The 12,955-nt window shown below is 49.1% G+C and overlaps 1 protein-coding gene across 1 annotated transcript in view; it reads right to left on the reverse strand.

The window, feature by feature from the left end:
* Positions 1 to 7,536, reverse strand: part of PEPD (peptidase D) — a 136,961-nt gene extending 129,425 nt beyond the window's left edge. Inside the window, exon 1 of the mRNA XM_007539474.3 lies at positions 7,407 to 7,536. Coding sequence (XP_007539536.1) covers positions 7,407 to 7,423 — 17 coding nt within the window. The 5' untranslated portion in view covers positions 7,424 to 7,536. The remainder of the gene's footprint in view (positions 1 to 7,406) is intronic.
* Between the last annotated feature and the right edge of the window lie 5,419 nt (positions 7,537 to 12,955).

Raw genomic sequence — 12,955 nt, forward strand, 5'->3', positions numbered from 1 at the left:
CACGGGGTCCTTCTTGCACCCCCACCCACCCTCTCCTCATCTCACATGGCAAAGGGATAAGCTTAAGGAAGAACTTCCTCTCTGCAGACAACTCAGCTGTTCAAAGGAAATGTCATAATCACACACAGCTAACGCCCAAGCAGCCCAGATCTACATGATTCAGAGGCACCTCTGGCTGGAAAGTGCCTGCAGACTCCAGCCCTGCCCACCTCCCCTCCCTCCACGCCTCACTCCACTGCCCTGCCTGATGCCAGGTCCACCTGGCTACCCACATGCTCCCCACTCCCCCCACCCCAAAAGTTCTCAGGTGGGCTGGATTCCTTCTGAGAAACCAAACTCCTTTAGAGCACTCAAATGGGGGCTCTGGTCTCAGGGCCAATCAGCCCCCAAGTCCAGACCGGAAGCTGGATGAGCATCTCTCTGTGAGCAGTCAACTGGATAAAGAAGAAAATCTACACAACAGGGAGTCGGGCGGTAGCGCAGCGGGTTAAGCGTACGTGGCACAAAGTGCAAGGACCAGTTAGGAACCCAATTCGAGCCCCCAGCTCCCGACCTACAGGGGAGTCACTTCACAGGCGGTGAAGCAGGTCTGTGGGCATCTCTCTGTCTCCCCCTTCTCTCTCAGTTTCTCTCTGTCTCTATCCAGTAACAAATAATATTAAAAAATTGTATAAAAAGAAAATCTACAGCACTGCCCAATCCTCTACAAGGCAGCCCAGCCACAGGAAGCTTGTGATGACTTGCCAAGGCAAATACTTTATTATTATTATTATTATTATTATTATTATTATTATTATTATTATTACTAAACAGAGACAGAGAGAATTTGAGAGGGAAAGGGGAGGTCAGGAGGAGAAAGACAAAAAGACACCTGCAGCACTGCTTCACCGCTTGTGAAGCTTTCCCCCTGAAGGTGGGAGCTGGGGGTGGCTTGAACCATACTTTTTTTTTTTTTTTTTTTTAGACAGCAAGCACCAAAGCTGGCCTTGAACCTGGGTCCAACAGATGGCAAGGTATCACACTATCCAACAGAGCTATTTTGTCAACCCAAGTCAGTGTTGCTTTGGCTGAACTTTCAGGGAGATGTCTCCCGTGTTGGCCTTGGATCCAGCTTTCTCTCTGGGGTTGGGCAAAGGCCACAAGAAATCAAAGGGCATGTCTCTAGAAACCTTGGACCTGCAGGCAGGTGTTGTTGTGGTCAGTGATGAGTAACCATCCAAGACTCCCCCTAGGGGCAAGGTTTCTAAAGGCATGTTCTATGATCTCTCCTGGCCAAACCCCAGAGAGAGAGCTGGACCTAAAGCCAGCACAGGTAACCTCTCCTCGGAAGTTCAGCCAAAGCAGCACTGAGAAGACATCTCTAACGTGTTTCAGCAGGAGTTGTTGGGAATTGGCACCTGGGATTTATAAAAGCAAAAGCCGGGGCTGGGCAGAGGCATACCTGGTTGAGCATACTTGTGGCAATGTGCAAGGACTCAGGTTCAAGCCCCCAGTCCCCACCTGCGGGGTGGGGGGGAGAAGCTTCATGAGCAGTAAAGCAGGTCTTCAGGTGTCATCCTTCTTTCTCCCTCTCTGTCTCCCACCTTCACTATCGATTTCTGTTTGTCTCTATCTAACCGATAAAAAAATTATATATTACAATTAAATCAATAAATAGATGTCAAAAGCCAGATCATCTCTGAGCCCCAGGGTAAGGCATCCAAGGCACAGACAATGCCAGGGGAGACAGGAAGGAATGAAGGACACCAGACACCCAGAAAATACACACCAGAGACCTCAGGCCAATGCCACTCACCTTCAGATTGCCAGGAGTGACCAGGAGGCGGGGCCAGCACCCAGGGATAATGTGGTGAAACTGCCCTAACCTCTGTTCCCCCAAATAGGGAATAAGTTATCTTTGTCCTCAGAGGCCACCCCATGATTCTTGCCCAAGATGCAATGACCCTGGGCATTCATATACAGAACTGAGGGACTTTGTCTACTACAGCTTTATCTCTCTACCTTCTCATTCAATTTTTTTTTTTTTTTAACCAGAGTACTGATCAACTCTGCCTTATGGTGATGCAGGGAATTGAACCTGGAGCCTCAAGCTTAAGAGTCTTTTTTTTTTCCTCAGGGTTACCACTGGGGCTCAGTACCTGCACTATGAATTCACTGCTCCTGGTGGCCATTTTTTCCATTTTATTGGATAGGACAGAGAGAAATTAAGAGAAGGGGGAGAGAGAGACACCTGCAGAACTGCTTCACCACTTGTGAAGCAAACCCCCCCCCAACAGGTAGGGTGCTGAGGGCTTGAACTCGGATTCTTGTGTGGGTCCTTGTGCTTAGTACTATGTGGGCTTAACTGGGTGTACCACTGCCCGGCCCCCTCCATTTCCTTTAATCAGTAATTTAAGTAACTGACTACAACAGCATCAGGAGAGCTTTGGTTCAGTCACCAATAGAAGTCACAGCTATTTCCATACCACATCACTGCTGCCAGAGTATCTCCAATCACTTTTGCTCATCACTACTTCAAAATTACTATCATTGTCAGATCTGCTGCTAGCTTTTATTCTGTAACATGTCAATAAAGTATCTGTTACATTTTTTTTAAACAATTTGATAACTATGACTCAATATACGCAGCTTTCCTTATCATCCTCTCATGCTGAGAAAGGTGCACAGGGCTCACTGGGTGTATGTACTGTGAAGCCACTTCCAATGAGGCCTGGAAGACCAGTCACCTCCAGCCTCCAGTTCAAACCAGGCACAGGGCAGACACTCCCCCCCCCCACCCCGAGCTCCCTGGCTGGAGGGGCCTCATAGCAACTGGTCAGCATCTCTCAACCTGCCCCCTTCTTTCTTGATGATTAGGGGTGGGGGCAGAGGGCTGTGTGCAAGTCAGCCTCCCATGCCATAAACACAAGGTTCACCTCAGGGTGGGGACAGACTCTGATCTAGAATGTGGCTCCTCCAAATACAGAAGAATGCTGATTCCACTATGACCTTTGACCCACCAGGTATGCAACCCAGCACAGCTCACCTTCTGCTTCTTGTTGGGTGAAGGCCCTCTGCACAGTAGCCCCAGAGAACCCATCCAGCCAACTAAAAATCCTTCTACTTAAGAGAGCCACTACAGATCCCTGTTCCTGCCCAACACTTTTTTCTTCAATTACTGAAAGCTTCCCTGGAAAGCATGAGGGGACAGTGGAGTAATTTAGAGCAAATACCCCTTTTCTTCATTCAGCACCATGTCACTGAGCACCACTCACAAAGTGGCCATAGGCAAGTCCTGGGGACCAGGAGAAAGGCATGAAAGGGAATAATCCCCCCCTTACAAACAATGGGCAGGGGGCAGGCAGAAGAAAGCATTCTGCCAGGGAGGAAAGTTGGGATTCTCTAGTGTTCTGAACAGGAAAATTTTCTGGAGGTTAGAAAGGAGGAAGGTCAAGACAAACTTCTAAGGAGAGAAACCACAAGAGCTGAGCCTGCAAGTATGTGACTGACTTCTTTTTAACATTAGTATTTATGTATTGAGAGAGAGAGAGAGACCAGAGCACTGCTTAGTTCTGCTTTATGTTGGTGCTGGGGACTGAATCTGGGGCCTTAGAGCGTCAGATATGAAAAGTATTGTGTATGACCATTGTGTTATCCCTCCAGCCCAGTATGTAAATAATTATGTCAGAGGATAAGAGTGCTCCAGGGCCAGTAGATGAACAAGTCTGACAAGTCTAGGAGATGGAGACTTGTCTCAAGTGGCCTCCCCCAGGGCTCTGTTCTGGCTCCTACGCTATTTAATATTTACATCAATGACCTCCCAGAAACTTCTTCAAGGAAGTTCATCTACGCCAATGACATCTGCTGTGCAACTCAGGCATCCAAGTTCGACATCCTCGAGGAAACACTCACAAAAGACATGTCTCTGATATCCGATTACTGTAAAAAATGGCGACTAATCCCTAGCACTGCAAAAACAGTATCATCTGTTTTCCATCTACACCATGCCTCGGCCTCGCGTGAGCTTAATGTGCAGCTTGGCGATACGAGAATCCGGCATGAAGCCCAGCCAGTCCATCCTGGCGTTACTCTCGATCGCACTCTGTCATTTCACAAACATCTCATAAAAACTGCAGCAAAGGTGGGCGCGAGGAATCACATCATTGCAAGACTGGCCAGCTCCTCATGGGGCGCGAGCGCTTCCACACTACGATCATCACCTCTGGCATTATGCTATTCCACTGCAGAATACTGTGCCCCAGTATGGTTCCGTAGCCCCCATGCCCACTTGGTCGATTCCAAATTATATTCCTCCATGAGGATAATTTCTGGAACCATCCGTTCCACCCCGGTTCCATGGCTGCCAGTTCTTAGCAACATCGCCCCGCCAGATATTCGTCGGGATGCGGCATCATCTAAGTTCATTTCCCACGTCTACGCTCGACCGGACCTGCCAATATACGCGGATATCTTCGCCCACCCTGTCCAACGCTTGACGTCTCGTCACCCAATCTGGTCCCCTATGCCTACACTGAACTTCTCTGTTCCAGTCTCTTGGAAACAGAGTTGGCAGTCAGCTGAGGTAAAGAACAAACACCTCATCACAGACCCCTGCAAGCGTCAACCCGGCTTTGACCTAGCACGTTATGACTGGGCCCTCCTCAATCGCTGTCGAACAGGCCATGGCCGGTGCGCCGCTATGTTCCATCGCTGGGGAGCCAGAGACGACCCGAACTGCCCCTGCGGCTACAGACAGACTATGACCCACATAGTCAACGACTGCCACCTCTCCAGATTCAGAGGAGGTCTCGAAACTTTACATCAGGCTCAACCTGATGCTGTTGACTGGCTACAGAAGAAGGGCAAACGCTAGAAGAAGAAGTAGATGAACAGGTAAAGGGAAGAGGAGAAAAGAATAAGCCACAAAGGGTGGGGTAGATAGCACAGTGGTTAGGCAAACAGACTCTCACGCCTGAGGCTCCAAAGAATAAGCCACATTGAGAAGCAGATGAAGGCAGATTGGGATAAAGAAGTCTCAACTCTGCCCACAAAATGCTCAAAACATGGCTTAACAAGCCTAGACTCCCTGGCACCAAGGATGAGGCTCTGTCTATTGGTGGCAGTGGGTGGGGAAAGGTGGAGTATCCTCAGAGTAGACCCCAAAGAAACTATATAAGACCCTCTGTCTCCAACCTGAAGACGCTGCCCAGGCTGGCAGGACAGAGCAGGATCAACCCTGAAATTTTTCTTAGAGGGAGCTGGATGGTAGCACACCAGGTTAACATGTTACCATGGACAAGGATCTGGGTTCGAGCCCCCACTATCCACATGCAAGGGGGACAATCCTTCATCAGGCAAGGATAAAAATAAGTCTGCAGGTATCTCTCTATCATCTGCCCCCCTCAATTTCTCTTTGTCCTATCCAATAATAATAATAATAAAAAAAAACCAAAAACGAGGGCAGGGGTAGATAGCATCATGGTTATGCAAACAGACTGTCATGCCTGAGGCTTTGAAGTCCCAGGTTCAATCCCCTGCACCACCATAAGCCAGACCTGATCAGTGCTATGGTAATAAAAGAAAGGAAGGAAGGAAGGAAGGAAGGAAGGAAGGAAGGAAGGAAGGAAGGAAGGGGGAGTCGGGCAGTAGCGCAGTGGGTTAAGCACACATGGCACCAAGCACAAGGATCTGTGTAAGGATCTGAGTTCGAACCCCGTCTCCTTACCTGCAGGGGAGTCACTTCACAGGTGGTGAAGCAGGTCTGCAGGTGTCTATCTTTCTCTCCTCTCTCTGTCTTCCCCTCCTCTTCCCATTTCTCTCTGTCCTATCCAACAACGACGACATCAATAACAACAATAATAACTATGACAGCAATAAAAAACAAGGGCAACAAAAGGGAAAATAAACAAATAAATATAAAAAATTAAAAAGAAAGAAAGAAAAAGGAATGAAGGAAGAAAAAAGGCCACTCGGAGCAGTGTATTCATATAGCTGACACCAAGCCCCAGCGATTACCCTGATTAGCAGAGAAAAAGAAAGAAAAATTTCCCAGAGGGATACCTTAAGTTTCTGTTTGCATATGAATACCCAGCTGAGGGCTGTCACTGCTCCCCAAGCCCCAAGGAACACAACCCAGTCACCCAGGACTGCCATGGCCTTCCTAGGCACAGCTTCTGACAGGACTCTCTGAGCAACCAAATCTGACTCGCAGGAAACCTGCTGTCGTGACCTGATGACATTTATCTCCCCACAGGCCCTTGGATACCTAAGCAAAGACATGAAATACTGCATTGTTCGTGGAATACAACAGGTGTCCACTACAAGTCTGATCTGTAACTTCTAAACTATCCCAACCGGAGGGACCCCCTTCTCCCTCACAAATCCCCTCCATTCTGACCTCTGACCTCATCCCTCCCATACCTGGTATGGGGGGGCAGGGGTGTGGGGAGGTCAGTGTTTCCTCCCTACCTTTCCTCACCCTTCAGCACGACTCACTCTTTCCAGTACTGGGTCTTAGCCTCCCTACTCACAGCCCAGGGAGGTGATTGCTTTGAAAAGTAGATCTTAGCAGATAAATATCCTAGGGGGACTCCAGTCCCCCAGGGCAAAGTCTGGAGAAGTTACCAGGGACACCACACCCTCCAGTCCAAGGACACACTCCACACTTTCCGTAACGGCCAGAACAGTGAACTCTGAACTATCAACTTTTTTTCTTTTTTTTTTTTTTGCCATTCAGTCTTTCCTCTGAAGCTCCCTCCTGAGCCATCTCCCTAACGTTCAGTGAACCTGACTGCCCACGCTTCTCCCCACTAAAAGCACTCATCCATTCTTCCTTCAACGCAGCAGGCTTCAGGACACACCTGCTGCGTGCAGGACGCTGCAATAGGGAAGCGCAGAAGCGGAGCAGAAAGCAGTTCCACTACAAGGGAGAGAAGACAACTAACAAGCAAAACAAAAATTGAAAGTCCTGTAAAGTTTACCAGCTGGTGACAGAAGTATTGGTGTCTGCAAACTAGACACCTAAGTAGGTGACCTGTGGCCCACGCCAGTCTCAGACACTGCCTCCCTTTCTCCCCGGAGACCTCATCTGAGACTCCTATATGAGGGTCGAGGAGCTGAGCGCGCCTATCCGTACAGCCGCAGGAGAGGCGCCCCGCGCTGTACACAGGGGGCAGAGCCTGAGCGCCAGGGCGGCCCGGAGCCGGGCGGGAGGCGGAGTAGGGGCTGTGGCGGCAGCAGCAGGGACCCTGACTGGGTCGCGCAGCGGGTCACCGTCCTGGATCACCAGATCCCAGCGGCGATGGCCACACAGCGAGCCCCGCGGGGCTGCAACCTGGAGAGGGCGGCCTCATCCACTGGCCAGCCGGGAAGCCCAGGCTCCCTCTGAGCTCCGCGGGGCATGGCTCAGGCACCGGGGCGACACTCACCCAGTGGTAGCAGCCATGTTCTCTCTGCTCCAGCGTCACGTGAAGTGCACCGTCAGCTGAGAGCGACCGGGTCCCACAGATGGGGGCGGGGGCTGGGCGGGGGCTGGGTCTCTGTCCCGCCCCCTAGATCTCAAGTGGGCGGGGCTACCGGAGTTGTGCTGGCTTTTCCAAAAAAAAAAAAAAAGTACAAAACAGTGTTTAGCTTTCTAGTCCTATTCTCATCTCCGACACCATCTTTCCAGACAATACTTTTAGTCCACGTGCATGTTAGTTCTCAGGCTCAAACAAAAATTACTGAAGTCATGGGGCACAATGGAACATACCTAAAACAGGCTTCCTAGCTTCTTCCCACATGAAGACCCCCTAGTTCCAGCTGCTCTATTCCTACCTTTGGGTTCCTCCTGTTTATTAAGCATTTTGTTCTGCTTTATATCTTACCGCCTTTCAGCCACTAAGTTGCATATGCTACTATGACTCTATCCTGACTTCTCTGGGCAGATGGCCTCACCAGTGTGTCCCAGAACCCTACCTCCCCAAAGCCATACCCCACTAGGGAAAGATAGAAGTAGGCTAAGGGTATGAATCAACCTGCCAACACCCATGCCCATCGGAGAAGCAATTACAGAAGCCAGACCTTCCACCTTCTGCACCCCATAAAGATACTGAGCTTTCGAGACTGGTAGAGTGCACATGATACCATGCTTGAGGACCCAGGTTTGAGTTCTGGTCCACTACATAGGCGTTCCTAAAGAGGGTGGGGGGAATTTAAGCAGTGTACAGGTGCTTCAGTGTCTCGCCTCTTTCTGTCTCTGTCTCTGTCTCTCTCTCTCTCTGCCTCTCACTATCCAGAGGAAAGAAAAAAGGGAGGGGGATGGCTGCTGGGAGCAGTAGAGTCATATGCAGGCACTGAGCCCCAGAAATTACCCTCATGACAGTAAACAAACAAATATTGAGCTTTCCCCAGCCCTAACCATTGAGGTCTTGGACACTGCTGACCACAGGTTTTCTGGAGTAACCAGGAGCCCTGGAGCCCTGACTTGCCCTGGCACCTTGCTCTTCATCATGTGACTTGCCATCTCTTGGGTCCTCTCTCCTCTCCTTGAAGCCCTAGGCCCCTATCCCACCCCTTCCCTTTACTTTTTCCTGACCCCCATCCTACCCATGCAGGCACCCTGTTGTATGAAACAAAATTGGCTTGTGGTTTGGGGTCGATCCCAGACCTTGTGTATGTATTACTTCACCACTCCAGGCCACATCTTTTTTTTTTTTTAATTCAGACTGACAAAGTAAAAGAAAGAAGAGAGAGAGAGAGAGCAGTACCAAAGCTACTTGCATTGTCCTTGCTATAGGGTGCTGTGGAGGTGCTTGGGACTCAGATCTGGCCTGTTGACATGGCAATAAAGATTTCCTACCAGGTGAGCTAACTCTCTGGGCCTGAAATTTGTCATTTTTTCTCTTCTTAATCTGTCCAGCATTCCTTGAATTATTTGATCAGTCCAAGAAAAACGCAAAGAGGTAAGGGAGACTTTCTTTTCTCCCCCCCCCCCCATGCCTGGATGCTGCCTCTGACCCCCTAATATTGAGCTGTCAGCCACAGTGACAGCCCTGCTGGGGGGGGGGGAGGCAGCCTCCTACTCTGGAGGTCTGTGTGCAGAGGAAGAAAAATCCTGGCTGGTGTCTCAGGAACCCACCATCTGGGAGGACCAAGAGTTGGGGTGCAGCACTCTTCCTCCAGAGACTAAGGGGAATAGTGGACAGAGTGCAAGCAGGAAAATCTATCTGTCATTTGGGTGTGTGTGTGTGTGTGTGTGTGTGTGTGTGTGTGTGTGTGTGTGTTTAGCTGGACTAGGAAAACCAGACTTAATAGAAAGAATAGAGAGGTGAGGGGAGAATTGTGACTGAGTAGGGTAGAGCAGTTCAGCCCATTCACTTCCCAGGTCAGGAGGAAAGGAATGAAAGAGAAGGGAAGTGGAATTCCCAGGAGGCCGTCTGTCCATCACACTGCTGGCAGGTCCCAGCCCTCTGCCTTTGCATTGTCAGCAGCCATTAGGGCCAGTGTGGCTGGATTCATCCTCAGAGGCCACACACCTCAGCTGTCCTCACCACCCTCAGTCCCCAACCCCCACCGCAGAGGAGCCCCCACTCTGTTCACCTCCTGTCCTTCTTCTCCCTGCCCTGCTGGCCTGCCCTGGGCATCCATTTTCCTGCAGCCAGGGGGCCTTTCCTGGGAAGCCCCCGTCACTGCCTCAGATGAAGTGGTCCCCGCTGAGTGCTTTGCCAGGGTCTACGAGGCAATTCCAGATGAGAAATGGAATGGTGGCTTCCGAAAGGCAAATCATTCCAACGGCACCTTCAAAAAACATCGCGGGAGAAACAAGCTCGTGTTTGTGTGTGTGTGTGTGTGTGTGTGTGTGTGTGTGTGTGTGTGTGTGTGTGTGTGTGAAAATGGGAGACTATATTGTTTTTCATTGTTTGGAAGACTGTTTTCTCATCTTGAAATTACAAGCTGTTTTCGTCCAGAGAGACTTATAAATACACCCAATTATCGACATTCAATACAGGAAATAAAGTTCTGAAATGATTTTCCACAGTGCTCTCCAAGCAGGACGGCCAGTTTGGGCAGGTGATAATTACTTTTATTTCTTCCCAGTCTCTCAGTGTGCCTGGGCTGGTTTCTCCACCTTTTTTATTGCTTTCTCTTTTATTACATTCCCCATGTTGTGCTGAGCTATTCATTGGTGTAACTTTATTATCACATTTCAAGATCTTGATAAAAATGAATGAAATTTCTAATTTCAGAAGTGTGAGTGCACAGTCTCTGAGGGAGGAAGGGGAAGAGAGGCTGACTCTGTGACTTGTGTCCGGGGAAGAAATTGTCCAGCAGGGGTGGGGATTCTCTCCACTGCCTCAAACTTACTAGCTGTCACTCAGGGGGCTGTGTACATTCCCAACTGCCACAGTCCTGGGTCTCTGTCAGGGCAGCATGTTAAAGACAAGGCTTTGAGTCCATTATAAAACCACCCATAGATAAGGTTAGAGTGGTCATCTTACCTGTCCACGAATCCCAAATTCAGGGGCTAGGCAGTGGTGTACACGGTAGAGAGAGAGCAGATGTTTCCATGTTCACTGATCCAGGTTTAAGCCTCTGATCCCCATCTACAGAAAGGGAACTTCATGGAAGTTACAGAAAGGTGGCGGAGCAATGCTGCAGGTGCCTCTCCTCTCTCTTTCTCATGCTCTATCAAAAAATATATACCTACTGGCAATGGTGGTGTCATGTAGGAGCTTAAACCTTGTGGCAAATGAATAAATAAATAAAAGACTGAGGGGAGATCACCTCCCTCTCCCACACTCACATCTGTCTCCTCTTTTACTTCTGTTCTTTGTCCCACCCCAGGCCTCTCCCTTCCTGTAGCCTTTCCCTACCTGACCCCCAAGTCCCCCTCACTGCCTGCCTTCCTACCTGTAATCCTCCCATGAGGACTAAGCCCATGATCTAATCAGTGTGCTGGAAGCCAACACTCCCTAAGTGTGGCTGTCTCCTGCAGAAGGGGAAGGGGGTAGAAGTGGCACAACTGAAATTTTGTTAAGCTCAGCAAGCATCCAGGAGCCAGGCAGGTTGGAATCTGAGGGCACAGGCAGGCCACACCACAGAACCATGGCCTTTGCCCTTGAGCATAAGCTTGGACTAATGTAACCCCCTGGACTTCTTTCCTGTGTGCATGCTCCCCGGTGGGGGTGCAGCTAATTTCAGAGCACAAGTCACATGGCTCCCTTGTCTCTTTCAACTGCTGCCCAGATGGGGGCAGAGGGGAGAAGATAGGATTGGACATCAGGCAGCTCACCAAATCCTATTCTCCAAGCAGGTGGGAGGTAAGATGCTAGTAGACCGACACACAGTGATGGATCAATCAGTTTGGGATACCAGCAACTCCCCCCAAATAAAGCCTTGAAAAGTTTGGCTTGGCTCAACTAGTCTGAATATTACAATCAGAGGGACTAGCTAGTGTGCAGCTCTTTCTCATTTCACAGCCTAAGTGAGACTTTCTCATATCATGGTTTTGTGGTTTCAATTTACAAAGGAGGATGCATCACTTCCTTTCTTTCTGTTTTGAGGGGTTTTTTTACTTGGATTAAATCTTTTTTTTTTTATTAAAAGCAAGCACTGACAAAACCATAGGATAAGAGGGGTACAACTCCACACAATTCCCAGAATACCAGAACTCCATATCCAATCCCATCCTTTGGTAGCTTTCCTATTCTTTAACCCTTTAGGAGTATGGACCCAAGTGGGATGCAGAAGGTGGAAGGTCTGGCTTCTGTAATTGCTTCCCCGCTCAACATGGGCATCGACAGGTCGATCCATACTCCCAGCCTGCCTTTCTCTTTCCCTGTGGCGGGGTTCTGGGGAATTGGAGCTCCAGGACACATTGGTGGGGTTGTCTGTCCAAGGAAGTCTGGTTGGCATCATGGTAGCATCTGGAACCTGGTGGCTGCAAAGAGAGTTAACATATAAAGTCAAACAAGTTGTTGACTAATCATGAACCTAAAGGCTGGAAGAATTGGGGGGGTCTCCATTTTGTGGATAGCTAGTAGGCATATTTTAGTTATATTCCAAAGGGTCTGTGGCTATACTAATTGTTTTTTTCCCCTGAGCCTGAAATCTGATATGCAGGTGGATCCAAATTATTATCTAGGGAGATGATGTCATGGCTGGAAAAAGGACCAGAAAGCTGGATCAGGGTAGAGAGTAGCTCCCAAATATGGGAAAGGTGTATAAATATTGTTGACTGGATTACATCTTTTTAGGAGCTCTATATTCATTTTTAATGAGAGACAGAACGCTGCCCAGAACTGGTTTGTGGTAGTGCAGGGACCTCTGAGTCTCAGGCATGAATGTCGGTACCCTTATGCTATCTCCATGGCCCAGCCTTATCATTTTACTTTATTTTCATTTTATTATTTTTTTTTTACCAGAGCACTGCTCAGCTCTGGCTTACGGTGGTGCAGGGGATTGAACCTGGGACTTTGGAGCCTCAGGCTTGAGAGTCTCTTTGCATAACCATTATGCTATCTACCCTCCGCCCTTTACTTTATTTTTAAATATTTAATTAATTAATATATTTATTTGGATAGTGACAGAGGGAAATTGAAAGGGGAGTGGGGAGATAGAAGAGAGAGACAGATATCTGCAGAATTACTTCACCACTTGTGAAGCTTTCCCCCAGCAGGTGAGGGACCAGGGGCTTGAACCCAGGTCCTTGTGCATTGTAGCATGTGTGCTCAACCAGGTGTGCCACCACTTGGCTCTCCCCAACTTTAAATCTCTTACCTGGTCCTGCCTCAACACTACAGTCAAATGAGGATCCTTAGCTCACAACCAAGTCCACTAGAAAGCCAGTGGTGGAGAGAGACGTGCATGGAGACATTCAGCTTCAGCTTGGAGAAGGCTGCAGGGACTTCAACTCTTGCACTGCCTTTGAGGTGTCAAGCAGTGGCACCCCACTTAACATTATTCCACAGGAGGCTGAGGAGCAATGTTGCAGAGG

This window comes from Erinaceus europaeus, chromosome 2, assembly GCF_950295315.1.
Source record: "Erinaceus europaeus chromosome 2, mEriEur2.1, whole genome shotgun sequence".
Classification (NCBI taxonomy): domain Eukaryota; kingdom Metazoa; phylum Chordata; class Mammalia; order Eulipotyphla; family Erinaceidae; genus Erinaceus; species Erinaceus europaeus.